This window comes from Chroicocephalus ridibundus, chromosome Z (assembly GCF_963924245.1).
Source record: "Chroicocephalus ridibundus chromosome Z, bChrRid1.1, whole genome shotgun sequence".
NCBI classification, from domain to species: Eukaryota; Metazoa; Chordata; class Aves; order Charadriiformes; family Laridae; genus Chroicocephalus; species Chroicocephalus ridibundus.
The window spans coordinates 45,333,059-45,358,233 of record NC_086316.1 but is presented as its reverse complement, the minus strand read 5'-3'; the positions used below and the strand labels follow the sequence as shown (position 1 = coordinate 45,358,233).

The 25,175-nt window shown below is 41.3% G+C and overlaps 1 protein-coding gene across 1 annotated transcript; it reads left to right on the top strand.

Annotated features, from left to right (window-relative positions):
• Positions 1-979: 979 nt before the first annotated feature.
• On the top strand, positions 980-19,186 carry PSAT1 (phosphoserine aminotransferase 1). The gene is made up of 9 exons (XM_063319916.1): positions 980-1,115; positions 3,333-3,393; positions 4,475-4,544; positions 5,676-5,881; positions 7,515-7,687; positions 8,758-8,927; positions 12,437-12,565; positions 15,141-15,278; positions 15,918-19,186. The coding sequence occupies exons 1-9, from the start codon at positions 1,056-1,058 to the stop codon at positions 16,021-16,023; spliced, it is 1,113 nt and encodes a 370-aa protein (XP_063175986.1). The 5' UTR covers positions 980-1,055; the 3' UTR covers positions 16,024-19,186.
• The last annotated feature ends 5,989 nt before the right edge of the window (positions 19,187-25,175 follow it).

Here is a 25,175-nt window from a genome sequence, read left to right as displayed (position 1 = left end):
TGCTTTTGTACAGATTACTTTTGGGACAAGCGCCCCAGTTCTGCAGCAGCAACTGCATGGGGAAAAAACCCACAGTAAAGTTACCGTAGGACATTGTTTGTTTCTTTCTTTCTTTCTTTTTTCTTTCTTCCTATCCATTTATCTATCCGTCTATTTATCCATTGATCTATCTATCCATCCATCCATCCATCTGTCCATCCATCCATCCATCTACCCATCTATCTACCCACCCATTGATCTGTCCGTCTATCTATCCATCTATCTTTCTATCACCCATCCATCTATTCATGTATCCATTGATCTAACCACCTATGCATCCATCCATCTATCTATCCATCTGCCGATCCATCCATCCATCCATCCATCCGTCCATCCATCCATCTATCCACCCATCTATCTATCCACCCATCTATCCAGCATTGATCTATCCAACTACCTACCTACCTACTTACCTACCTACCTATCTATCTGTTCATCTATCCATTGATCCATCCATCCATCCATATCCTTCCCTTTACCCATCTACCTACCTACCTATCTATCCACCCACGCGCCCACGGCTCTGTGTACACGCCTCCCGGCCACGCACGCTGAAATCCCCTTCATCCCTTTGCCTCCTTCCCCGGAACCCACCGTTTTTGGCTCATTCGTGTGACAGAAGCCCCCCCGCCCGTGCCGCTGCCAGTGCCGGTGCCCGCGGTGGCGCTGTCGCGGAGGACGATCCGCCCGGGGGCGGGGGGTGGGCGGTGGCGGGGGCGCGGCCGCCTCGCGCGCCACAACCCGCTCGCGCCGCGCCCCGCCCCCGCCCCGCCTCCGGCCTGATCACGCTGCCTCCTCGTGCACGCGCTGCCTGCCAATGGGCGGCGGGGGCGCTGCCCGAGGGGGTGTGGCCAATGGGCGGCCCGCGCCGGCCTCAAGCCCCGCCCCCTGGGTGTATGTGACAGGAGCCAATGGGCGGGCGGGCGGGCGGCGGGGGGTTTATATGGGCGGCGGCGGCGGCCGGCCCGCCGGTGGTCGGCGGCGGAGCGAGCAGGAGCGACAGCAGCGGCGCTATCATGGAGTGCGGGCGGCAAGTGGCGAACTTTGGGGCCGGGCCGGCGAAGCTGCCGCGCTCCGTGAGTAGGGGCTGGGGGCCCTTTCCGGCGCGGGCAGGGGCACTGCGGAGGGCTGAGGGGGTGTCCTGGTCCCACCGGCGCCGGGGCGGGCGGCCCTGCCGGCGCGCTGAGGGGGGGGTCTCGGCTGGGCTGAGGCGTTGGGGCAGTGGCGGGGGCGTTCTGCCTCCCAGCCCCGCTCCCCGGGGGCTTCCACGGGCGCTGGCTGAAACTGGAAGCTCGAGTAAATAGTCATAAAAAGTGTTGCCGGCGGAGCAGTGAAACCTCAGTTCTTCCCTCCTCTTTCCACACAATTAACTGCCCCGGTAAGGTAGTGGGGGTTTTTTGGAAATGCACCCTAATGTGGTTTTAGGGCGGCTCTGCCGGATTTTTTTATGACTCTGATCATATGGCCATTCATCAAGTGCTGTACCAGTTTTGGGATGGAAAGAAAGCCCTCGGAGCTGCAGGGGTAGCTATGCTGTGTATATTATTTCTCAGCTGCTAAATAACATGGTGATTCCCTGAGAAGTCTTTACTTAAAAAATGATAATGAGGGTAGCGTAGACTCAACCCTCTGGAAAGTTGCATCAGCAGCCATGGATTATCCAGTTACATACGGAGAGGGGATGGCTTCTGCCAGATTGTATGTGTCTGACTTTGAATTTAAGAGTTATATATTGTGGAAGGTTTTTGTTCTTTTCTTAGTTTCCTTCATAGTTTTCTTCATTATTTTACGTGTTATTTCTTTAACAAATTTTTTAGGGAAGCACACTGCAGGTTTTTTTTCCATTTCTCTTCTCATGGAAACATCCTTGGTATAGTGTATGCGAAGAAATTCCCTGTTCTGTCTTGAACCTTTTGGTCTGAAAGGGGCTCCTGTTGGAACTGCTGCACTATCAGCGAGTTCTGAGGACTGGGTGTAGGGTTTGAGGAGCGCATAGCTGAACTCCATATTATTAACCTGTTTTCCCCTCTTGCAAATGCAGTTCCCTTGCATGGACTCCTGTGTCACCTCTATTGTTTTTACTTTGGTTGTGGGCTGATGCCGCATATGGAGCACTCGGACTCGCTGGAGCAAGAAGGTGGACAGAGCTCTTCATGGCCATTAAAATGGCATATCAGATGTCTATTGTAAGGCATGTGCAGATTGTCAGATAAAGGATGTTACTAACAGAACTGTATCTTATCGAGCAGTTTAACAAGCACTTTCTAATAGTCTGTGTGTTCCCTTTGACTTTTCTTTTCCCCCCTTCTCTGGCATGAATAAGCTTGCACATGCAGCACAGTGGTTAAAACTTCACAATCTCTAACATAAAAAGCATGACCTCTCGGTCACCAGCTGTTACAGTTGATGGGCCATAACAGATACCCTGTCAGCATGGTAGATTTCTTGTTCCTGCACTGTCCAGAGCATGAGGTTTCTTGGCAGATCCTGGGTGCATGCTTTTCTACTGGGGCTCCCTCTCCTCCTTCTTCCTTAAGGAGGAACTAAAAATGTTCTGGCTCTCACACGTGAGTGTGCTGAAATTGGAAGCTCCAGATCTGATGGTTAGACTCTTATCAACACTTCGTTGATATGCGAGAGCTACGGGAGAAGAAAGAAAAATGGAAGGCTGAAGCAGCAGATGACCTGGCCAGGGCTCCTAGGAGTGATCTGTGTTTCCTGTCTGTCTCAAAATTTTGCTTTATTTCTTGACTTTGAATAACATAGAGAAGGCTCATCTTCAAAAAATGCAGGACTTTATTCAATGAAACCAGGCCTTGTCCTGTTGGGTCAGCGTGAGGTATCTGATTCCTCAAGCTGACTTTTCTTCTTTGTGTTCCTTAATAACGTGGTTGTCCTCTTTGCAGAAGTCAAGTGAAAGAACACAGGGTGGAGGGGTAGGGATGAGGAGTTAAGATGCCTGATTAAAAAGAGTACGCGTATAAACATTAAGTGTTCTGTAAAAGGTTGGGAGTTTCATCCAGCTCCTAGAAATCATTCTGAAATCTGGAAATGTAACTGTTGAAATAAAACATGGTCTCCACAACAAGTGTATGATTTTATCATGCTACCTTATGAAAAGCCTTCAGCTACTGGATGCAACAAAATTATATTGGTGACTATACTTCTGTTAATATCACTTGCCAAGTGTCAGGTTATTGCAATGTGGAACAGCTGGCATACACATGATGCATCAGTGACTCCAGATAATGGAAAAGTCCCTTAATTTATTTGTGAGTTTTTTCTTTTGTTAGGTATTATTAGAAGCACAGAAAGAATTGGTGGACTACAAGGGACTTGGTATAAGTGTTCTTGGTAAGACTTTAAAAATTCTATATTTTTCAGAATGTAAATGTTTAATAAGAGTTCCAGATCTTGGTATTTCATCTCCTTTTCTTTTCTAATACCTTATTCTGGTAACAGGTATGTCCAGAGAATACTTCTTCATACTACTATTCAGCGGGAGACCATAAAAATGATACATAGCCAGATGTTTAGTGATCTAAAACAAAGGACCAGAGACATAAAAGTTAACTAATAATATGTAAAACATTAGTACTTTTGGATCTTCAGGAATGTATACACAGATATACACATACTATACATGTGTGTATATATTTATATAGATACCATATATAGTATCTTATATTCTATGTGGCAAAATGCTTCATGAATATTTGTTGTATAGCATCTTTCCCATCAGGAAAGCAATGCTGTCCTTTCATAAGGAGGAAGTGTCTTCTGTGCCATATCGGTAGCTGACTGGCTTTCTGGCCTCAGTTGCACAAAAATTTCATGCAAGAAGATGGTTGGTGTTTTGCTAGTCCTGTGAAACTATTTGGTTGCTAAAAGTAGAATGTGCAGTGTCCCTCTCTGCAGGACTGTGATTCATGTTTAAATTGTATACTCTTACAGATGGAAGAAAGAATATGGATATAATAAAAGGAATTAGTATTAAGTGTCCTTAACATTTAATTAGGATTACTGCATGAAGAAGCCTTGTTAAAATTAAAAGAATAAAACAAACCCTGTACCTTACTCTATACTTCTGATGGCATTAGTAGCAGAAAACATCTGTAGAACAAGAAAAACTTACGCCTTTCTAGGCAGTATTTTTTTTCGCACAGATGTAGTTGTTCTTGGGGGTAGTAAAGTCATGTGAATGCCAAATGTGAGTGGACTGGATTTGCCTGGATCTGGACAAGGCTGGAGGTATAAGTCTTCTATGGGTATTTAGGAACGCTCAGCAAAAACAGTACGATTTGGAACTGGGAGTGGCAGCCTTCAAGCATTTTGGGTCTGTAGTGTAAAAGGTTTAAAGCTTAACACAATTTTTAAATAGCATTCATGTATTACCATTTTGTTTCATGTTACTACTTCTTCCTTTCCACCCAAGAAATGAGCCATCGGACTGCTGATTTCACAAAAATTTTAAATACAGCTGAAAGTCTCTTGCGTGAATTGCTGTAAGTGAATTACTTTCTGCTTATTTTTGGTTTATGCTTGTGCCAGTTGCATGAATAATGACTAATGTGGAAACCTTTCCTTGAAAGCAGCTGTTTGTGTGGTGGGTTTTTTGTTTAGATATTGTGTCTGATAGAGTAATAGTCTTGGAGAGGACATTGGTGTTTTCTTTGTCTGAAGCGGATTTATTTGAATGTGAGAAAGGGCTTCTATGAGGCTAAGAGGCTCTTTATGTATCTACTGTATACTGACTAGTTGACTTTCCTCTGAAATTTTAATTTTTGCCACCTTCATAGAATTCATGAAAGGCAGCAACTTTCCTCAAGAAATGAGCGGAAACAGTAGAAATACGTTCTCTAGTGGTAGAGGTGATCTGTACATTACTTGTCAGTCTGATTTTACTAACATAAACTCTATGGATGTGTGTTAGAATCACTGATCAGAAGCCTTTTTCCTATTTGTAGTATGACCCAAATTTAAAAGTTTGAAATAAATATATTGTGTATTAGAACTAATGTTCTTATAGTAGTTAATAATGATGATCATATAGTAACAAGGCTGACTCTCAGTCACAGCCAGAATTATTGACAGAGGGGTTTTTAAATTAATAGTTTGAAGAAGTAATTTTGGGGAACTGTATGAACAACTCCTTATGGCACTTGCTCTGCAAGTACAATTTACTGTACAGTTGCACTTCCAAATTGAAGGGTATCAATGCTGAATTCTACTGTGGGCACTTTGGTGTGAAGCTCTTAGCCTGACAGAAAAGCCACGAAGCTAGCAATAGACAAAATTACAAGTTAACATTAATTCTGCTGGACTATTTTTCAAGTTTGTGTGTACTATGATAGTAGAGCTACTCAAGAGTAAACTTGTTTAATGCTATCCAAGGGGGGGGGGAAGCTTGTTTTCAGCAAATTTTTATCAGTAACATGTATAGCATTACTCCTAATACTTGAGTTGTTACTCAATACCAGTGCTGAAATAAGTTAATGGGGTTTTGTCTAATCTCTTGGCAAAGAATCTTCTAAAATGACAGTGTTCTTCCTCAGTTGCTGTTAAATGTATAATATCAAGTAGTATGCATCCTTTGTCTTCTGGGAATAATATAAATGGTTATTTCTTGCATGCAGAAATATACCAGAAAACTACAAAGTCATTTTCCTCCAAGGAGGTGGATCTGGTCAGTTCAGTGCAGTCCCACTTAATCTTATCGGTTTAAAGGAGGGAAGACATGCAGATTATGTGGTTACTGGAGCTTGGTCAGCAAAAGCAGCTAAAGAAGCAGAGAAGTATGCCAAAGTGAATATTGTTCATCCAAAACTAGGAGCCTATACAAGTAAGTTGATGATTACATCCATCCATGTGAATGCTTAGCTTTTAGAATCACTCTGAAAATTGGTTCAACTCAGCTGTTGGGTTACTGAATATTAACTAGTTATAGACTTGACTGCCCAGCACTCAAAAGATTGCCTTCCACGTCTCTCCATGTTCATCACTGGGATATGTGTTAGATGGTTTAACTGTCTCCACTGGAAAAGAATAGTGAAACTAGACTGAGCAGAAAATAAGTAGCAGGAAGCAAATGTGTATTGGAGGGAAATGGTCTGGGCTGTCTGATTTTTTTTTTCTTTCCTTTTTTTAGTTAACTGAGCTCTTAAGCTATTTGCAGGGATATTGCAAGGTATTTCATTTTCGGGTACACCCAATAATGACATTGTTCTGAAATTTAGAAGTATGTCTAGGGTGCTGACCTTAGTGGCTGGGGAGATTAGAGACCTGCGTTCTGTTACCTTCTTTCAAGGGTTCCCAGGTACTTATCTTCCCCACCCATGTATTGGAATAGGCAGTTGGCTCTGGAATAGAAGGGGTGTTTTCAGCTCCTCCTCTTGAAGCTTGTTACTGGATGTGACATAATCTGAATGACCACAGGTTAGAAGGAAGAAGGTAGTTAACTGTAATTAAGGCATTGGGAATTTTTATGAGAGTGTGTTTCAAGAACTTTTTAAGTGCATAATTTGTCAATGGATATACATAAATAATTCTTGGAGCAGAAATACAAGTTCTGGTTTCTACTCCTGCCAGCCACACTTACTTTTCTTCCCTCTGGTCCTAATTATAGTGTTTGAACTGGGAAGAGTGGCAACAGGAAAGACAAAGAGTATCCCCATACGAGTTAGTGTTCTAATCACCAGTTAGTATAGTAAGTTGGAAGATAAATTTATATCCTATGAGGCACAACAAGGAATGGAACCTGCCACTTACCAGTCTCGGTGAGCGTATTCACCATTTGGTAGCTGTAGATAAGGGGAAAGGCAGTAAATAATGGTGGAGGCAATAGCAGCATTTCTTCCTCCTCATGTTTTGGGAGAAGAAAGGAAGAGCAACCATTTGTTCTGTGCAAAACCTGTTCTGTGCTGTCAGGGCGTGCCTGTATATTGCCTGTTGACAGAGGAAATCTTAGTTTTGTAAATGAGTTGCAAAGCTTAAATGGTAGGTAGGTAGGTAACCTCGTGTTCAGCTTGGACAAGACTGAAATGTTTCTGGGGATGCACAGAAGCACAGCTTTAGGGAACTTTGCCAGTGAGAATTTGTGTGCTTCAGTGGTTCCAAAGGCATAAGGAGGATTGTTGGAACCAGTGCCTGAGTTCCTCTGAAATGGTGTTTTGGATCCCTAGGGCAGTAGTTTGTGGTCTGGGATTAAAAACATGATGAAAATCCCTTGAGGGGTAAGGGCTGAAAACTGGAAGGGTGTTTGCCAGTTTAATGATGGCTCGCCACAAAATTTTGGGAATGCACTGGTGTATTTTCTTTGCAGATAAATGATATCTTCCTGGTAACAAGACAATTAATACCTCATGCTGCAAAATTGTTCTGGGTTTGCACTGAATTCCCGTGTTCAAGTAAAATTGCATGCCAGGAAAGTTACTTGTCTCTAGTGACCTTTGGCTTTTTTTTTCCGTCTGTCTCAGACATTCCTGACCCAAGTACATGGAATCTTAATCCAAATGCATCTTATGTCTATTACTGTGCTAATGAGACTGTTCATGGTGTGGAGTTTGACTTTGTACCTGATGTCAAAGGAGCAGTCTTAGTTTGTGATATGTCCTCAAACTTCCTGTCCAGACCTGTGGATGTTTCCAAGGTACAGTATTGGACACAGTGGCTGCACAAAGCATTTTTGAACTTGAATGCATATAATTAGGCACTTTGAAATGTCCGGATCGCTAGAGATGCTGAGCAGTGGAATTAAGGAAATAAAATTTCTTAATTGGGTATCTGATGGTGGAGACAAATGTTGGAATTTAGACATTGAAATCTCAAGCTTTATCTGTCTCTTTTTTTTTTTTTTAAAGTACAAACATTGAACTATGTTGACATTGTTCATGTTAATAGCTGTCCGAGATTGTTTGTCTCCTGCGGTCTTCACTAATGCTGTAGCTGAAAAAGATATTTTCTGAATCATATTTAGTCTGTAGATAGTGTATATGGCTATAGCAGGGATACTGTGAATCAGAATTTTTGATCCTGCCTGTTATGTGGAAAATCTGTAACCCCTTTTAAACTGCTAAAGGTTCCTGTGCCTCACTATTACTGTGTCTGTTTCATAGATAATACAGTTGCAGAACATAATACTTACTTATGTTTGTAAAGTGTGTTATAAGTGGGAAGTGTTACTAGTGAAGTGGTGCATCTGACCTTTCTTACCTGTCTATAGCAAAAATAAGGGGCAATTATTAGTGTCTTGATCTTGGCCTTTTCTGATCTGCCTCTTTGAACAGGTGTATTATATGATGCCTGTTCTGAAATACCAGATTGGCTGAAAATACTGTGATCTATGTATTAATTTATTTTAGTAAATTTTCTTGGAGTAGTGTGAAATGGCGACAGGCTGTCTTGAGAATTATTTGTGGCTACTAAATAAATATTTAGCAAATCATTGGGAAATTTGTTGTGATGATCTTCCTCAGTTGAATGAAGATACATGATTCTGATAATAGACATACATAGGATAACAATGGTAGCTGTAAGTGCACTTTGAAATCAGAGCTTCTAACTCTTCTTTAACCTACAGTTTGCCTATTTTCAACACATTCTCCAAGCTGGTCAGCTGAGTTGTATTCCTGTTGTATAACGATACTAGTGTATGACTCAGTTATAAGATCTACTAGTCAATGCATGTAGCAAAGCGTTCTTTTCTTTTTTCTGTTAAAGTTTGGAGTGATTTTTGCTGGTGCTCAGAAGAATGTTGGCTGTGCTGGAGTTACTGTTGTAATAGTACGTGAGGACTTGCTGGGATTTGCACTGAAAGAATGCCCTGTAGTACTGGATTACAAAACACAAGCAACGAACGGCTCTTTGTATAACACTCCACCATGCTACAGGTAATTTAGCCAACTATTCAGTATCTCTTATTCGGAAAGCTACAGCACTGCCATCTGCTGCTGTTACCGAGAAAAGTTTCAGAAGTTCAGTATTTGCTTTCAAGTCACTGATATGTTGCTGTTTCACATGATTCCTTTGAAAACATGGGAAGTGTCCAGCCATGTGACTGTTGTAGGCTTTGATGTTGTTCTGTGTGACTCTGCCATAAAGGACATAGTATTTTCAGAAGTAAATATTATATTGTCATAACTCTGGTGTAGAAGTTTCAGGATCCAATTCTGACTTGCATGAACACAACTCTGATCAATTCAATGGAGATGCTTCTATCATTGCCAGTAGGTAATTTGGCACTTAATCTTGCTTCTTGAACACTCAGTACAGATTTGATTCAGTTTTTTCCTGACGTTGTTCTCAGCAATTGAACCACCAAATCCCTGTAAAATATTTATTTCTTTTTTTCCTGAAAAGGCATTTAATGATTGTTTTGCTTTATTCTTAGTAGAACGTTCCTTATTTAAGTACAACTTCAGTGTCTGACTTGGAATCCAAAAATAAAATTGGTGTAGCTTCAGAATCATTGCTAGCAACCAAGATCATAAAATTGTCATGTACCTGGTGATTTCATATATGCAAGAAGCAGAACAGACTACAGCTTGCTCTTTTAAAATCAGTATCTCATAGCTTGTGATAGCTAGTGAAATGATCTTTGCTACTGGAATATTTAGGTGTTGAGCCACTAGTATTTACCTATTCTTAATCTGGCGCATTTTTTTACCAATGATGTCCACCAAATGGTTATTTTAAAAAAGAAAATCTTCAGGTGTTCTTTTTTCCAGAAGTATCTTTAATTACTTCGAAAATAATGATTTCAACTTTTAAAGATAAGGTTTCTGTTTGATTCAGGTAACTTGATAGTGCAATCTTATATTGTTGATGTTTAATCTCAGCTTTTATAGCTTTTTTTTTTGTACATGCCAGAATTTGCAAACTTAAGTTGCCTACTGATGTCCAACAGATATCAAATGCACTGTATAGGTATAAAGTACAGTGATTTCTGTGTGTAAAGCCTACCTTAATGCCATCACTTACTTAAATTCAGTAGAATTTTAAGTGGTACTAATTGTATCTTTGAATCTGCTGATTCTCACTATGGGGTTTACTATTGCAATGACATAGAGAGTTATCAAAAGAACAGTAAATCTTGTGAGCATATGTCTATTTTAGACTTTACAATGCACAACTAATTTTCACATGCATACTGTAGAGTATGTAGTACTCTTGCTGTCAGCCCGTCTGCCCTATTGGCTGAGTACCCCTAGTTTCCTCAGGGCTGGTGTCTAAGACAAGAATTAACCTTAAAATGTTTCCAGATTTTTGTCTTCTTTCTGAATGTAGCTTTGTAATGTGGACAGTATGTGCCTTTTTCCCCCAATGATTGATAAAGCCTCTGTTTCATGATCAATTATTTTTCCGACTGCCGAGTCACACATACTGTTTTGGACACTGTGTACTTGTACGTGCTGGGTTTTAAATCCAGCCATTCATGTTTTCCAAGTACAAAGCTATTTCCATTTGAAAAACCAAAGTTCCACTTAATCTCAGCACTGAACATAGTATTGCTCCTCTGGTTTGAAAAGCAAAACAGATTAAACTCTTCAGCTTTATTTTAGTCACTGCAAAGAACTTCTGAAAAAAAAGTGCTGCCTTAGCTATAACTCAGTGTCTGCTAATGACGTTAACAGGGTAGTCGTAGATTAAGGGAGAAGAAAATGAAGTTGGACTTTCTGGTCACTGTCTTGCCAGACTTCACTGCATGCTGCAGACCCACATTGGAGTACACTGCAGAATCCAGAATGTAACGCACACCGAAATGTTGGCAGGGTGCACATCTGTTTGGCTTAGCTCTAAATGCCTGTTTCAGTTTTTGTAAGGAACTGGCAAAGCTTCTTAGTTCTCTTTTTCTTTACTCCTTTCCTTGCACTCTCTAATAGTTTGCTGGCAAACAGGCAGGAAATATTAACTGAATTAGCAAAAGCTACTCCAGCAGGATGTTAAATTAAATTAAGGTGATGCTAATGGCTTTAACCTCTTGGCGCTACAGAGCTTGACTTCTTGACCCAAATCTGTTCTGCTGAAATTAACAATGAATTTGCTATAAAAGTCTCATTTCCAAGCTCCAAGGGTTTATTTTGCACTTAAAATTGCCCTGGAAACATTATTTTAACTGACATGAAAGAAGGGTAAAAGACTTCATCTGGCTGGGTTTTGTTGATGACTCTAAGGCTGATGTCATTAAATCTTTCTTGTCCAAGAATCTTCATGCAAGGAAGTGAGGGAAAGAGGTAGATGTGGCCTGCGTATTTGGCAACGGCCTAGGCTATAATTCACTGAAATAGTTTACATTGGGGTTGTTGGCAGTGTGCTGTCATAAAGGTGGCAAGATTGTTCTCTCAAAGCTATAAGGTGCTTTGCATAAAAGACAGTCTGTAACCCCCATTATCCTGCAGTCTTTCTGCAGTGTTCAAGGATTTGATGCTGGCATCCACTGAGAAATTAAAAGTAGCAAAGTTTAAAACAGCCTCCTGCTAAATTTTGTGTTAGGGAAACTTGTAGGGTAATGTTCTCTGAGCACTCCCTTGGAATCTGTAATGAAGGGATTAATAAAAGCAAACTTTTTGGAAATATGCCATTAAAAACTTGTGAACAGTTTATTATGTAAAGTGTTGCAGTCGTGGGAAATGCCTGAACTTGAACAAGCTGAGTTTTGTAGCAAAAGCACAAAGGCAAAAGGCCTGGGGGATTTTTTTATGTTGCGCTTAGTAACTAGCATTGAAATACTTGGTCCCAAGCCACGTGATGCCAGTAGGCTTCCAGATCTCTGCTTAGAACTTGAATGGTAATGAATAATTAAGTGTAATACATCATCATTTGTTTTGCCAAACTTCACTGTTCATGTGGTGAAAAAGGTCTTTTTAGGCAGAAATGGAACTATAGTTTTTATTTAACATTTGTGAAAATGGGATTAGATTTCTGTCATTATTAATGTATGTATATTCACCCCTGCATCTTTGCTTGAGCAGCTGCACAGGGTGGATGCTACTAACTTTTGTGCTAACTCTGGCTCTTTCTAGGACTTGACAGGCACTTGTGTGGTCAGTGAACTGGTGGTTTGTGCAGCATGTTGGGAATGTCTTTGGGAGCCTGGCAGGGCTGCAGGAAACCTGCAGGACTTGTCCTTCTGTGGTACAAAGGATTAAGTTTGGTCCAGCAGATTTGTGTAGCATTTGAATTTCAGGATACTTCATCTGTGTCCAAAAAACATTACCTGCTTGTAATTGTCATAATTAGTAAAATAGTCCAGATTGAATTGTTAATCTTAAGCACCCTAAAACCGTATATAACATTTTGTTGCCGAAACATCTTGTGGGCTATTAAACAGGACTGTTATTTTTTCTGTGGTGTGTCTTTTTTTAAGTAACCTGACTGAAAATGTTCTTTCCTCTTGCAGTATTTATATCATGGGATTGGTACTGGAATGGATAAAGAACAATGGCGGAGCTGCAGCTATGGATAAACTTAGTTTAATCAAATCACGAATGATTTATGATATTATAGACAAATCTAATGGATTCTATGTGTAAGTTGCTATGCTTTTCCCTTGGTTTCAATATTTGTTGCAGGTCCAAACATATTCATAACTTTTAAGAGTCTGATTGTGGCGTATTTTTCAGGTTACCTTTTCAGTATGTAGAAATTTTGAGGAATCCTACAGGAATTATCTGTGCAAACCATTCCCTTGACAACTATCCAAGGATGAGTCTCATTCCAGTAGCAAGAGCTATTTCAAGTTATCCTGTATGGCTAAGTTGTGAAGCATATTAATAACATATGTTCTAAACGTAATAAAATTCAGGAGCCTAGAAGAGTACAAAAACCAGATACATGGATTTTGGCTTGTATGCTTACTGAATCTTAGGGAAATACAGGCCAGGGAAATACAAAGTGGCTTGTAAGAAGTTGTAGAGACCACTTTTGCATCGTATTCTTCCTACCATCTCTTTCGGTAGTCAGAGTGTTCTTTTTCTCTGTCAAGCAGAGCATATTTATTAGCTAATTGTGCAAAGTTCAGAAACACTTTGCACTTTGTGAAATAGAAAGAGGAAGATCATACCTAGATATGGTCAAAATTTAAAAAATTTTCTTTATGTAAAGTTCAGTTATTTTTGATGGTTTTCCAAAGCAGATTTAACCCTCTGACTTTTACTTAGTGTTGCAAGGTACTTTTGAGCTCATAGGACCAAAAATATATTGAGTTAAAGGTTGATGCTGTAATTCAGAATAATCCTAATACTTGCCAAGCTCAAACTAGGAATTGACTATGAAACTACAAAATATTTTCTTCTACCTTTGGTATAAAACCAACTGTTTTGGGACCTAATTAACTTTCAAATCAGAGTTAGGGTAGGGCAAAGTAAATGTGGATTTTAAAGTAAAGCTGGCTGCAACCATAATTGCCAGGGGTGTAGTTTCATCGTAATATTTAATACGTTCTGCTTATCCATCTAGCTAATGAGAACAGCTTTGCCTTTAGCGTTGTCCTGATCAGGATTGTGATCCTACTCAACTGAAATCCTGAGGGTGTTTTTGTAAATGTCAGTAAGCAAATGAAGCTTTCAAAAAAAAAAAAAAAAAATTTTGTGACAAATAGAAATCTGTTTCTGGCAAGATGGTCTGTAAGGCTGTGAGTGGGAAATGCAATGCAGATGGAATGGTAAATAGTCAATTGGGAAGGCAAAGCAAGCTTTGTGAACTGAAATGTATCTTATTAAGCAATACAGTTAAGACTGTAGGTTTTTTTTTTATTGTGCCTATGACTAAAAGGAAGACTTATCTGAAGCTTCCTTCCCAGCTTAAATGTGCTGCCTAATCTCTGGCATACTCTACTGGGTAAGCAGTGTAACAAGCCATTTAGTGAATGGAGACTTTCTTCCACAAAGTGCTGTGTGCCATTTTCAGTTTGCTTTCCAAAGTCTGTGCACTAACTGCATTACATTGGATTGCCTAATAGCAACTGGATCTTCTAAAAACTGTAGTGTAGCTACAGATATTCAAATATGGGAATGCTTACAAGAATAGTGTTTTCTTGGTTGCATCTGAAGGAGAAAATTTGCATAGGCGGATATTACGATTGATCTTCCTTTTCTCTTCATAATGGAGATCTCTGGACGAAGGAACAGGGGAAAAACTAATAGAAGAATTATACCCATTCTTTGTCAAATAGAATGATAATAGGTATGAAATTTACATGCAGTTTATGAGAGAACTTATTCCTAATGAATCCTCGCAAGAATCTACATCACAACCTTAGGAAAGAATAAATCTTCAGGCTTCAGATCTCCTGTGTTAATAAAAAAATATATAAATATCTCCTTTGTAACTACAAGCATAAGAAAATATCTGTGTTGTGTCCCCCGCTCCCCTGTTCTTACCTTCACAAAATAATTGAAGAGAATTTTTGCTTTAAATGTATCTTGAATTTTCTACTTTAGGTTAAAGGGAATTTTAAGTTATTTGAGCTATGATGCACCTGATACACGTTGTGGCCGTGTATACAATGCAAGGTTTATTCTAGAGATATCTCTTGTCTAGTATTATTCAGAACCATGAACATAAGTAATGTAGAAGGTGGACAAAACCCACTAACAGAAGTCTCTAATGTCCATGGAAATTTCCTTATGTTGTGTTCTTATTTTTCCTTTATCTCTGTTTAGCTGAGCCAAGCTCAATTCTGGTAGCACTTGTGAGTAGCTAAGTAAAAATAAGTGTGTCAGTCTTTGAAGATAAAGACAAGAAACTGCTTGAAACTTAAAGTTCACTGTAACTAACCTCACTTACTCTGGAGAGTGGAACTGTCTGCCATGGGTGGGGTGGTAGTTTTTATTATGTTTTTTTAATGAGGTCTGTTTACAAGCCTCCTCTGCATTCCTCTGGGGCAATTTTGAGTTTGTCAGGAAGGGTTAATAAGCCTTCCACTTACTGTTTCTGTTATTATACTTGGGTAAAAAAGGAAGGTTGCTTTCTTTCTTTTCAATTACGCAGGAATGATTTTGGTGCTAAAAAGATGCAATTATTCACTTCCTGAAATTGTATATAGCTGAAAATGTAAATTTAAGACAAAATGGGTTAATCATTACATTCTGAAACTTTTCTAGGTGTCCAGTGGAGAAAAAGAACCGAAGCAGAATGAATGTCCCTTTCCGTATTGGCAGTATCAAGGGTGATGAAGCACTGGAAAAGAAGTTTCTTGAGAAGGCTGTGGAACTTAACATGATATCTCTGAAAGGGCATCGGTAAGTATTAGAGTCAGATGAAACCCTTTCCTGTACAGAATAAACTGTTACTACAGTGATACAGCAACAGACACTGTGCCTTGACTTACCGGCACTTCTCACTCATAAGCTGTTCCTCATACTGTTTTGGCATCGCTTGGGAATAGCGATCTAGAGATGGTAATCAGAGACTGCTGGTGGATCAACTACTGCTTAGGTGTGGTGGGGCTCAGAGATCTTTCTCCTTAATTCTATTTTCTTCTCCAATTTGATAAATCTGGCTCTGCAAATGCCAAAGAACGTGACTCTTGAGGTTAGATTCTGTCATTAGATTCTGTCATAAAGCCTTTAATTACATGGCTTGTCAACCTGGTTGCAAGAGTTCCTTCCCACGTTCAGTGGTGTTTGTGGATTAAAAAAGATGACTTTTTAATGTCACATGGCTACAGTGTTAGACCTGTAAATAACTAATAAATACTGAATTTCTCTAGATTGCAAGCTTGCCTTGAAGAATTAAATGTTGCTTCTCATTCATACAAAATGTGAATCTTATCCCTTTGGAGTAGGCGTAGGTTTGCATATCTGTGAATGTTATTAACATTTTTTTTAGATTTTACAAAGTCTTTCTATTTTTTTTCTCCCCTCCTCTCTTCAATTCAGATCTGTGGGAGGAATCCGTGCCTCTTTATATAATGCAGTGACTGTAGAAGATGTTCAGAAGCTTGCAACATTCATGAGAAGCTTCATGCAGATGCATCAGTCATAAATGCCCATGGGCTGGAGCCGTGCTGCGCATCTATGAAATAAAAGCTAAAGGGTTTGAAAGTTACTGTGGTACTACACAGCTGTAGCACACAAGTTATATTTTCTTTTTGTTCCTGTAGCTATTTTAGTTAACTGCATGGGATTGATGCCCAATCTTGCAATTGCTTGGCAGCCTTGGCCTCACTGAAGGTGAGGATCCCCAGACTCATCAAGATTGGTTCCAAAATTTGCAAAACAGTATTCTTAATGTGTAGTTAAAACATGAATAGCATTATAAGATGCTATGGGTCTGAATCCGTTTCATGCTTCTAATCAAAAATGACTTCTTCAGTGATGCCTCGTTTTCAGTAAACTTCAGGAGGCAACATTTGTCATAAGCTTTTTGTAATGATTTACAAATAGTCTGACCGCACAGTGAAGCGAGAACTAACATCAAGTGTTCTCTAGCAATATCTAGTTGGTTTATCAGATATATTCCAACATTATACCACCAGCAATATTTAGGAGTTAATAACTGTGTTCTTAACTTGAGGACCTTGCCTTCAGCCTTCTGCTCCCATGCTTAAGTATTAGCATAAGTTCCTTCTAGTAATACACATTATGGTTAAAGTCTCTGTAGAACTGAGCCTTTTTTCATATTATCATTTATTGGTTTAAAGCTAAGATACATGAGCCTGTAATTAAATCAATTTATAAGATTTTTATTTGGCTATGCATTTTGTATGTTAAACTTCTCTAGGTTATTAATTTTAGATTCTTATTTTGGAGTGTGTGTATTTTGCTTCTACCAAAACCTTGTTTTTAATTTGTTAACCTTGTGCCAAACTGGATTGCTCTATTCTGCTCAATAGGTCTGTGGCTTTCTCTGCACTGACTTCCTAGCCAAAAGTGCAGCAGACTTTCTTGTCTGGAGCTTCTTAAATGTCTTCTGTTTCTAATAGCTCTAGTATTTTCCCCGCCTCTTCATTGCTTCAGTTCTGTAGCTTTCTGTCTGTGGAGTTTTGCCCAGCTGCAGTAAATACAAGTTTTGACTTCTGTGCCTTTTCCTGACACTACATGACACTTCTTGTCCAGCTTTCTTACTTGATCCCTCTGGCTTATTCCAGCCTTTGGTATTTTGGGCTAGAGAATGAACTGTGGTATGCGAAGGTCTACTGTAGTACCGTTGAGGTGCTTTTTTCCTTCTCAGCCTGTGAATTTGCTGCCAATGACCATATAGTGACATTAGCCTCCTATTGTAATGTATGTGGAAGCTATCTGCTAGTATCATAGTGTTTAGTATTACTGCAGCTGGTTTCAGATTGTAAACTCTCTGGTACAGGATTGATATTTTTTGATTTTTATGTAACACTAGTACACTGGTAACAATTATAATAATGGCCTGTCCCTTTCTTGGTGGAACTTCACAGCAAGTTAGTGGATTTGTGCTAGGCTTGAGTTACATTCCTATCCGAAAAGTCATCATTTTATGACTACTGTTTTGAGATTTCTGTCAACTTAGTGTAACTCAAAGTAATTAAACAAATCAGATGAAGAAAATAAGACTTAATCACAGCATGCTGTGAAGTACCAGTGTTTCTGAAGCTTTTGGTTTTCTCACTTTCAGAAGGATGAGAAGTCATGCATAATGTGTATTAAAATTTTAGATTCCAGTATCATCCTTTTCCCTAAAAAGTAAGCTTTCCTCATCTATGTTTTCTCTCTGAAAATTTTCTTTCCTACAACTAGCACAGAAACAAGAGTATGAAAAGGCTTTGAGAACCCTTTTTGCCCTGCCAATCATGGAGATCTAATTCAGATTCCATATTAAGCTTTTTAATTTTCTAAAATTCTACTTTCTCCAAACTTTGTGTACTTGTTTTTAACAGTAGCTGTGATTAAAAATCCCTCTTTCCAAAAGTTAGTCAAGCTTTCTATTTTATAATAGCCTTGTGTTTGCCTTAGCATGCACACTTTTATATGTGATTACAAAAAAGCTTGCACCTGCTGTATGCAGCTGGTTCATGAACCAACAGGGAACCTCTTTGCTGCTTCTGAATTGTGCCTAATATCTTGTCAATTAAAGACTTTTTTTAACCCAGAAATGCAATAGTTGTTTAACAGCAAAATGCAGAGTGAAGACTACAATAGCAGGTAGTGATTGACTGAATATCATGTGAGGGGGATGCAGGAATGCTGGGAAGACTGTAGCATGTGCTGAATGAATTAGTTACTTGATTTGTTTCAGACTTAACCATGTTGTACCCTTCCAGGCTGCATCCCTGAAGATGTAATCAAGGTATTGAGCCATGATGGATGGAGAAATCCCACTTTTTCCTCATCAGATTAGGAGGAGGAATTTCAGCAGAGGTTGCTGAGAGTCCTGGTCTGTTTCCCTTACGTCAGCACTTCCAAACTGGGTAAATAATTGCAGTGTTTGGAAGCAGGGGCTCTCTTTGTGCGATAGGAATGTTCCTAAGGCATTCAAAGGTGTTAAAATAGAAGTAAAATATCTGAGTTTGTGCATGTAGAGAGGGCTCTGTGAGATGAGCTCTTCTCAATGAACAGTGCTTTTGATTCCCCTTCTAGTGAGTTGTCTCTATTCCCTCTCCTGGTTCTTGTTCTTGTGTTTGATTTCACAAAAGCAGCTACTGCTGTTTTCTTTAGTTTGTGGTATGGAAGTCCCTGGCCACCGTCTCTTCCAGGCCTGGCCTAAAAAGAGAAAGCTGCTGAGGAGGTTGTGCACTCCCTCTCTTCCTGCTCTGCACAGTGAGTAGTGCTTTAGCCCAGGTGAGAAGAACTGTAGATCAGGAAGGTACCCTGTCACAGGAGACTGTTGCTTGTCAACAATAGGGTCTTTCTGTGGCAATTGTGATGCCATCTCTAAACCTGGCACAAAAGAATTAAATAAGAATTAGAAGTCTGGATTGCTGCATCCTTATTCTAATTCTAGTGGGGATAAATAATTCATGTGGACAACAGTGTGGACAGTCCTGACGGTGTGTCAGCTGACACTCTGTAGTTATATTTTCTTCCTTTTTTGTTTACTCCTGTTTTTCTTTTCAACTTGTAACTGGCTTAATATTTTCAGATGTACCTGGGGATGTTTGGATGTAAAAAGTTTTAGCCTATTCTTGACTTTCAAATAAATGTTTGGATGAAACAGGAATAAAAGACATCATACACTGATGGATTAGAAGTTGTCAAAGTATGCCAAAAGCATTATTAGGTCTGGCGCTATATTGTTGTATGATTAATGTTTGCTGTATTTAATTCTCTGGATAGAAAATAAAATGAGGGTGAACCTCTTTGTATTTGATAAGGATGTACCTAATTAAAAAGTGAAATGTTACAAGGTTTTACATTAAATCAGTCACTTTAATTGGAAAGTGGTATCTCCATTCCTGTTGGTAATTGGACTCTTGATAATTTAAAACCAGGATTCATGACAGTCTGTGATAAATTCGTCCCTTTTAGGCTAAAGAAGCTAAGAAGTTATAATTACTGATGGATTACTGAATGGTTGGAGGAGTGTGATCAAAGAGATGCAAGGAGATACATGGAAGAACCAGTAGCTTGTGAAGATGTATTTATTTTTTTAAGTAGCTAAAGGATAAATGTGTATTTGATGTGACAAAACAAAAGCTGTACCGTTTCTGAAGGATTTGAATTCAATCTCCCACCTTTGCATTATGCATAAAAAGCAAAAAACGGAGTGTTTTAGTAAATGGATTAATTACAAAAATGATATGAAGAAATCACATGCGGAAGGTTGAAACTTGTTAAACTATTACAAGAGAAATTACCATTAAACTGCTTAGAATTTATAATGTAATGAACAAATCTGAGTGTGATTCTTTGTTTTAGTTCCATGATGTAAACTGAAGACACTTGAGAGACATATTGCTAAAACTAGGGATTGTATTAACAAATGCTTCTTGCTGTATAACTGAATAAATATTTTTCCATAGCATAAGCAGTTGGTTTTGGATTTCAAAGAAACTGTATGAAACTTTCAAACTCTGGTGCTAAACTTTGTAGCTGGGCAAACCAGAGCTGTGTTAGCACTTCCCTGCCAGTGTAGGGTCATGCTGTCTTGCAGCTTTTCCTCCCTACCAGGGCAGCCCTAATCATGCTGGGTTTGGACACATTTTTATTGTGAAAACAGACCTCCTGCCTTAGAGCTAAGCAGGTGTTAATGCTTGTCACAGTTGTGATTGTGCTTCACCTGCTGCCCCAGTACTGAGAGTTGTGTGTCAGATCTGGTCCCTGTATCAGGACTGAAATTAAAGATTTTGGCTGTGGAGATATTTCAGTGAGCCACCTAAACTGTAACTCATCCTTCTTGGTATGGCATGGAAGCTTGTCTTCAATCCCGTAAATCTGGCTGGTGATGTGAAGTAGTTTGAGCTAAGACAGGACATTGCTCTGGTGGTGCGAGGGGTCCTATGATCTGTCAAGAGAAAGTCTGACAGACATTGACAGCAGAGTTATGTGCTCTGTGACTTCCGTAGGAAGCATTGGACCAAACTGGTGGTGAAGTATGTGCAAGGTAAATGCTGGGTGACAGCTGGTGAAAAGGAGGATATAGAATCATAGAATAGTTTGGGTTGGAAGGGACCCTTTAAAGGTCATCTAGTCCAACCTCCCCTGTCACGAGCAGGGACATCTTCCACTAGACCAGGTTGCTTGGAGCCCTGTCTAACCTGACCTTGAATGTTTCTAGGGATGGGTCATCTACCACTTCTCTGGGCAACCTGTTCCAGTCTTGCACCACCCACACTGTAGAAGGAAAAAAAAAAAATTGTCCTTGTATCTAGAATGAATCTACCCTTTTTTAGTTTAAAGCAATTACCCCTTGTCTTCTTGCAATGGGCCCTGCTACAAAGTTTGTCCCCATCTCTCCTATAGGCCCCCCTTTAAGTTCTGAAAGGCCCCAATGAGGTCTCCCTGGACCCTTCTCTTCTCCAGGCTGAACACCCCCAACTCTCTCTGCCTGTCCTCACAGGAGAGGTGCTCCAGCCCTCTGGTCACTTTTGTGGCCCTCCTCTGGAAGTGCTCCAACAGGTTCATGTCCTTCTTGTGCTGGAGGCTCTAGAGCTGGATGCAGTACTCCAGGTGGGGTCTCACCAATGTGAAGTAGAGGGGCAGAATCACTTCCTTCACTTTGCTGGCTACGTTTCTTTTGATGCAGACCAGGATATGGTTGGCTTTCTGGGCTGTGAGCGCATGCTGTCGGCTCATAGAATCTTCAAGGTCTGAAAGGACCTTTGAGATCATCCAACCATACACACACAAAAAAAGCCCCTACAATCTCTGTCACTAGAGCATGCCCTGAAGTGCCAAATCTAGATGTTTCTTAAACACCTCTAGGGATGGTGACAAAACCACCTCCCTGGGCAGGCTGTTCCAGTGCCTGACCACTCTTTCAGTAAAGTAATTCTTCCTAATATCTAACATGAACCTCCCCTGCCGCAACTCCAGACCATTTCCTCTGGTCCTGTCGTTATTCCCTTGGGAGAAGAGGCCAACACCCACCTCTCTCCAACCTCCTTTCAGATAGTTGTAGAGGGCAATGAGGTCTCCCCTCAGCCTCCTCTTCTCCAAGCTGAACATGCCCAGCTCCCTCAGCCTCTCCTCACATGACCTGGTCTCCAGACCCCTCACCAGCCTGGTAGCTCTCCTCTGGACACGCTCCAGCACTTCAATGTCCCTCTTGCACAGAGGGGCCCAGAACTGAACACAGCACTCGAGGTGAGGCCTCACCAGTGCCGAGTACAGAGGCACGATCACTTCCCTGCTCCTGCTGGCCACGCTATTCCTGATACAGGCCAGAATGCTGTTGGCCTTCTTGGCCACCTGGGCACACTGCTGGCTCATGTTAAGCTGGCCGTCCACCAGCACCCCCAGGTCCTTTTCTGCCGGGCAGCTTTCCAGCCACTCTTCCCCAAGCCTGTAGCGTTGCTTGGGGTTGTTGTGACCGAAATGCAGGACCCGGCAGTTGACCTCATACAGTTGGCCTTGGCCCATCGATCCAGCCTGTCCAGGTCCCTCTGTAGAGCCTTCCTACCCTCAAGCAGATCAACACTCCCACCTAGTTTAGTGTCGTCTGCAAGCTTACTGAGGGTGCACTCAATCCCCTCATCCAGATCATTGATAAAGATATTAAATGTCCAGCTTTTCATCCACCAGTACTGTCAAGTCCCTCTTAGCAGGGCTGCTCTCAATCCCTTCATCCCTCAGCCTGTATTGATACTGGGAGTTGTCCCAAACCGTGTGCAGGACCCTGTACTTGGCCTTGTCGGACCTCATGATGTTCTCATGGGCCCACTTCTCGAGCTTGTCCAGGTCCCTCTGGATCGCTCAGCTGCACCACTCAGCTTGGTGGTGTCTGCAAACTTGCTGAGGGTGCACTCGATCCCACTATCTGTGTCACTGACGAAGATACTGAACAGCAGTGGTCCCAGTACAGACCTCTTAGGGACACCGCTTGTCACTGATCTCCACCTGGACATTGATCATTGACCACTACCCTCTGGGTGTTACCATCCAACCAATTCGTCACCCACTGAACAGTCCACCCATCAAATCCATATCTTTCCAGTGCAGAGAAAAGGATGTTGTGGATGACCATGTCAAAGGCCTTTGAGAAGTCCAGATAGATGGCAGCCATATCTCTTCCCTTGTTCACTGATGTAGTTGCTGCATCATAGAAGGCCACTAGGTTGATCAGGCAGGACTTGCCTTCGTAAAGCCATGCTAGCTTGTTTGAATCACCTCCCTGTCCTCCACGTGCCTTAGTATAGCTTCTAGGAGGATCTGTTCCATGATCTTCCCAGGCACAGAGGTGAGCCTGACAGGATGGTAGTTCTTGGGGTCCTCCTTTCTGCCCTTTATAAAAATGGGTGCAGTTTTTCTGTTTTTCCAGTCACTGGGGAGTTCACCTGACTGCCATGACTTTTCAAATATCGTGGAGAGTGGCTTGGCAATTACATCAGCCGGTTACCTCAGCACTCTGGGATGCATCCTGTCAGATCCCACAGAATTCTGTATGTTCAGGTTCCTCAGGTGGTCATGAACCTCGTCTTCCCTTACAGGGGGAGAAACTTTGCTCCACCAGTCCCTGTCTTGCAGTCCATCCACTCAAGAGGTGTGGGAAGAGAGGGTGCCAGTGAAGACTGAGGTAAAAATGTTGTTGAGTACCTCAGCCTTCTTGTCCCTTGTTACCAGTTTGCCACTTGTGTTCATCAGGGGGAGCTTGCTTTCTTTGACTTTCCTTTTCTGGCTGACATATCTGTAGAAGCCCTTCTTATTCTTTGCATCCTTTGCTAAATTCAGCTCCAGCTGTGCCTTGGCCTTCCTGACCTGATTCCTGCACAACCAGGTAGCATCCCTATATTCTTCCCAGAATATCTATCCCTTCTTACCCTGTCTGTGCATTTCCTTCTTGCCCTTTAGTTTGCCCAGCAGGTCTTGACTCAGCCATGCTGGTCTCTTGCTTTTCTTTCCTAATTTCTTACACCTGGGGATCCAGAGCTCTTTTGCTCTATGGAAAACATCCTTAAAGATCTGCCAGCTCTGTTCTTCTCCCTTGTCCCCAAGGGCAGGTTCCCAGGGGCTCCTATTGACTAACTTCTTGAAGAGCTGGAATTTTGCTTTCCTAAAATTCAAGGTCCTGACTTTACTCATCACCTGACCCATGTCCCTTAGGAGTGCCACCTCCATCATTGCATGATCACTGCAGCCCAGGCTGCCTCCAATCTTGACATCACCTTAGCTCGCATCCCCTCTGCTAGAACTCTCTATTACCTGGCTTAAGAAATTATCCTCAAGGAGTCTCCTGGATTGCCTACTGCTTGCCATGCTACTTTTCCAGGAGGTGTTGGGGTGGTTGAAATTCCCCAGCAGGACGAGAGCCTTCAAGCACAATGCCTCCTGTGGCTGAAGTGAGAAAGCTTCGTCAATAGGCTTCACTTGATCAGGCAGTGTGGAGTATACACCAACCACAAGGTTCCTTTTGTTGCCTTGGTCTCTAATTCTTACCCATAAGCTTTCAACCTGCTCATGGCTATTCTTCATAGACAGCTCTTCACACTCTATGCATTTCTTGAGGTAGAGGGCAATGCCTCCACCCCTCCTTCCCCGACTGTCCCTTCTGAACAGCCTGTAGGCATTGATAGCTGCACTCCAGTCATGGGATTTGTCCCACCAAGTTTCAGTAATGGCAACTAGATCGTAGCTTTCTAGCAGCAGCATCTTCCAGCTCCTCCTGTTTGTTGCCCATGCTGCATGCATTGGGGTAGAGGCGCTTTAGCTGGGCTGTTGGCTATGTCACCTTCTTAGAGGAACACCCCTTAGTTCCTTTAGGGTATTTCACTGGTGTTTCCCTCTTGGCTTCTGTTACGTCAGGAGCCCCTGGTTCCCCTCCATAAGACTGGGGAGTGTAGTGTAGCCAGCTGTGGAATAATTACTAAAATAATCAAAAATACAGCATTGTTCACACTTTAAGGGAAGGTATAAAATAAAAAAACTTCTAGGGTAGAATACAGCCGCAGCTGGTGTGCGCAGAATTCAACATCTGTGATTCCCTGTACAATATTGCTTGCAAAGCAACATGGGGGATGGAGTGGAACGGACCTTCCCTGTCCCTGCCCTGTAATAATACAGCAGATACAGGAACGAGATGGTACTATGGAACTGATAAGCTGCATACTTACTATCCTGAGCCAACATTTTGTCAAATTTGATGAAATGCTGTCCTTTGTGTGAGCTTTGCTCATTATAATGTCATTATAATACCAAAACACACCTCCATCCCAAAGGCTACCTGCCTCAAAGGTGTGACCACTCCTCCTTGAGTCTGTGCCCTGAATTTTTTGTAAACTATACCTTTAAATGTGAAGTGAGAGAATTTTACACCAATCATAATAAAAGTATTCATGACTAAGGTCACTCAAACTCCACCTTGAAGGTAAAAAATAGTATAAAAAGAGCCCAAGAAAGGGGGGATAACTGGGAAGACACCATCGTGAACAAGTCAAGGACGACTGCATCACAGACTGCCTTTGACTTCTGGGACCAGTCAACGGGCTGAGCCTTTCTTTCCCCCAATAGGGATGCCTGTGGGTAAGACTTAGACTATACCGAGTGCTTCCTTGGGAAACTTAGAAATCT

Bases quoted from the DNA above. Each gene is read 5' to 3' on its own strand.
- PSAT1 (XM_063319916.1), top strand. From the start codon at position 1,056: ATGGAGTGCGGGCGGCAAGTGGCGAACTTTGGGGCCGGGCCGGCGAAG. The intron at 3,394-4,474 runs GTAAGACTTTAA...TTTCCACCCAAG, and splicing joins ACTTGGTATAAGTGTTCTTG to AAATGAGCCATCGGACTGCT. The intron at 8,928-12,436 runs GTAATTTAGCCA...TTCCTCTTGCAG, and splicing joins AACACTCCACCATGCTACAG to TATTTATATCATGGGATTGG.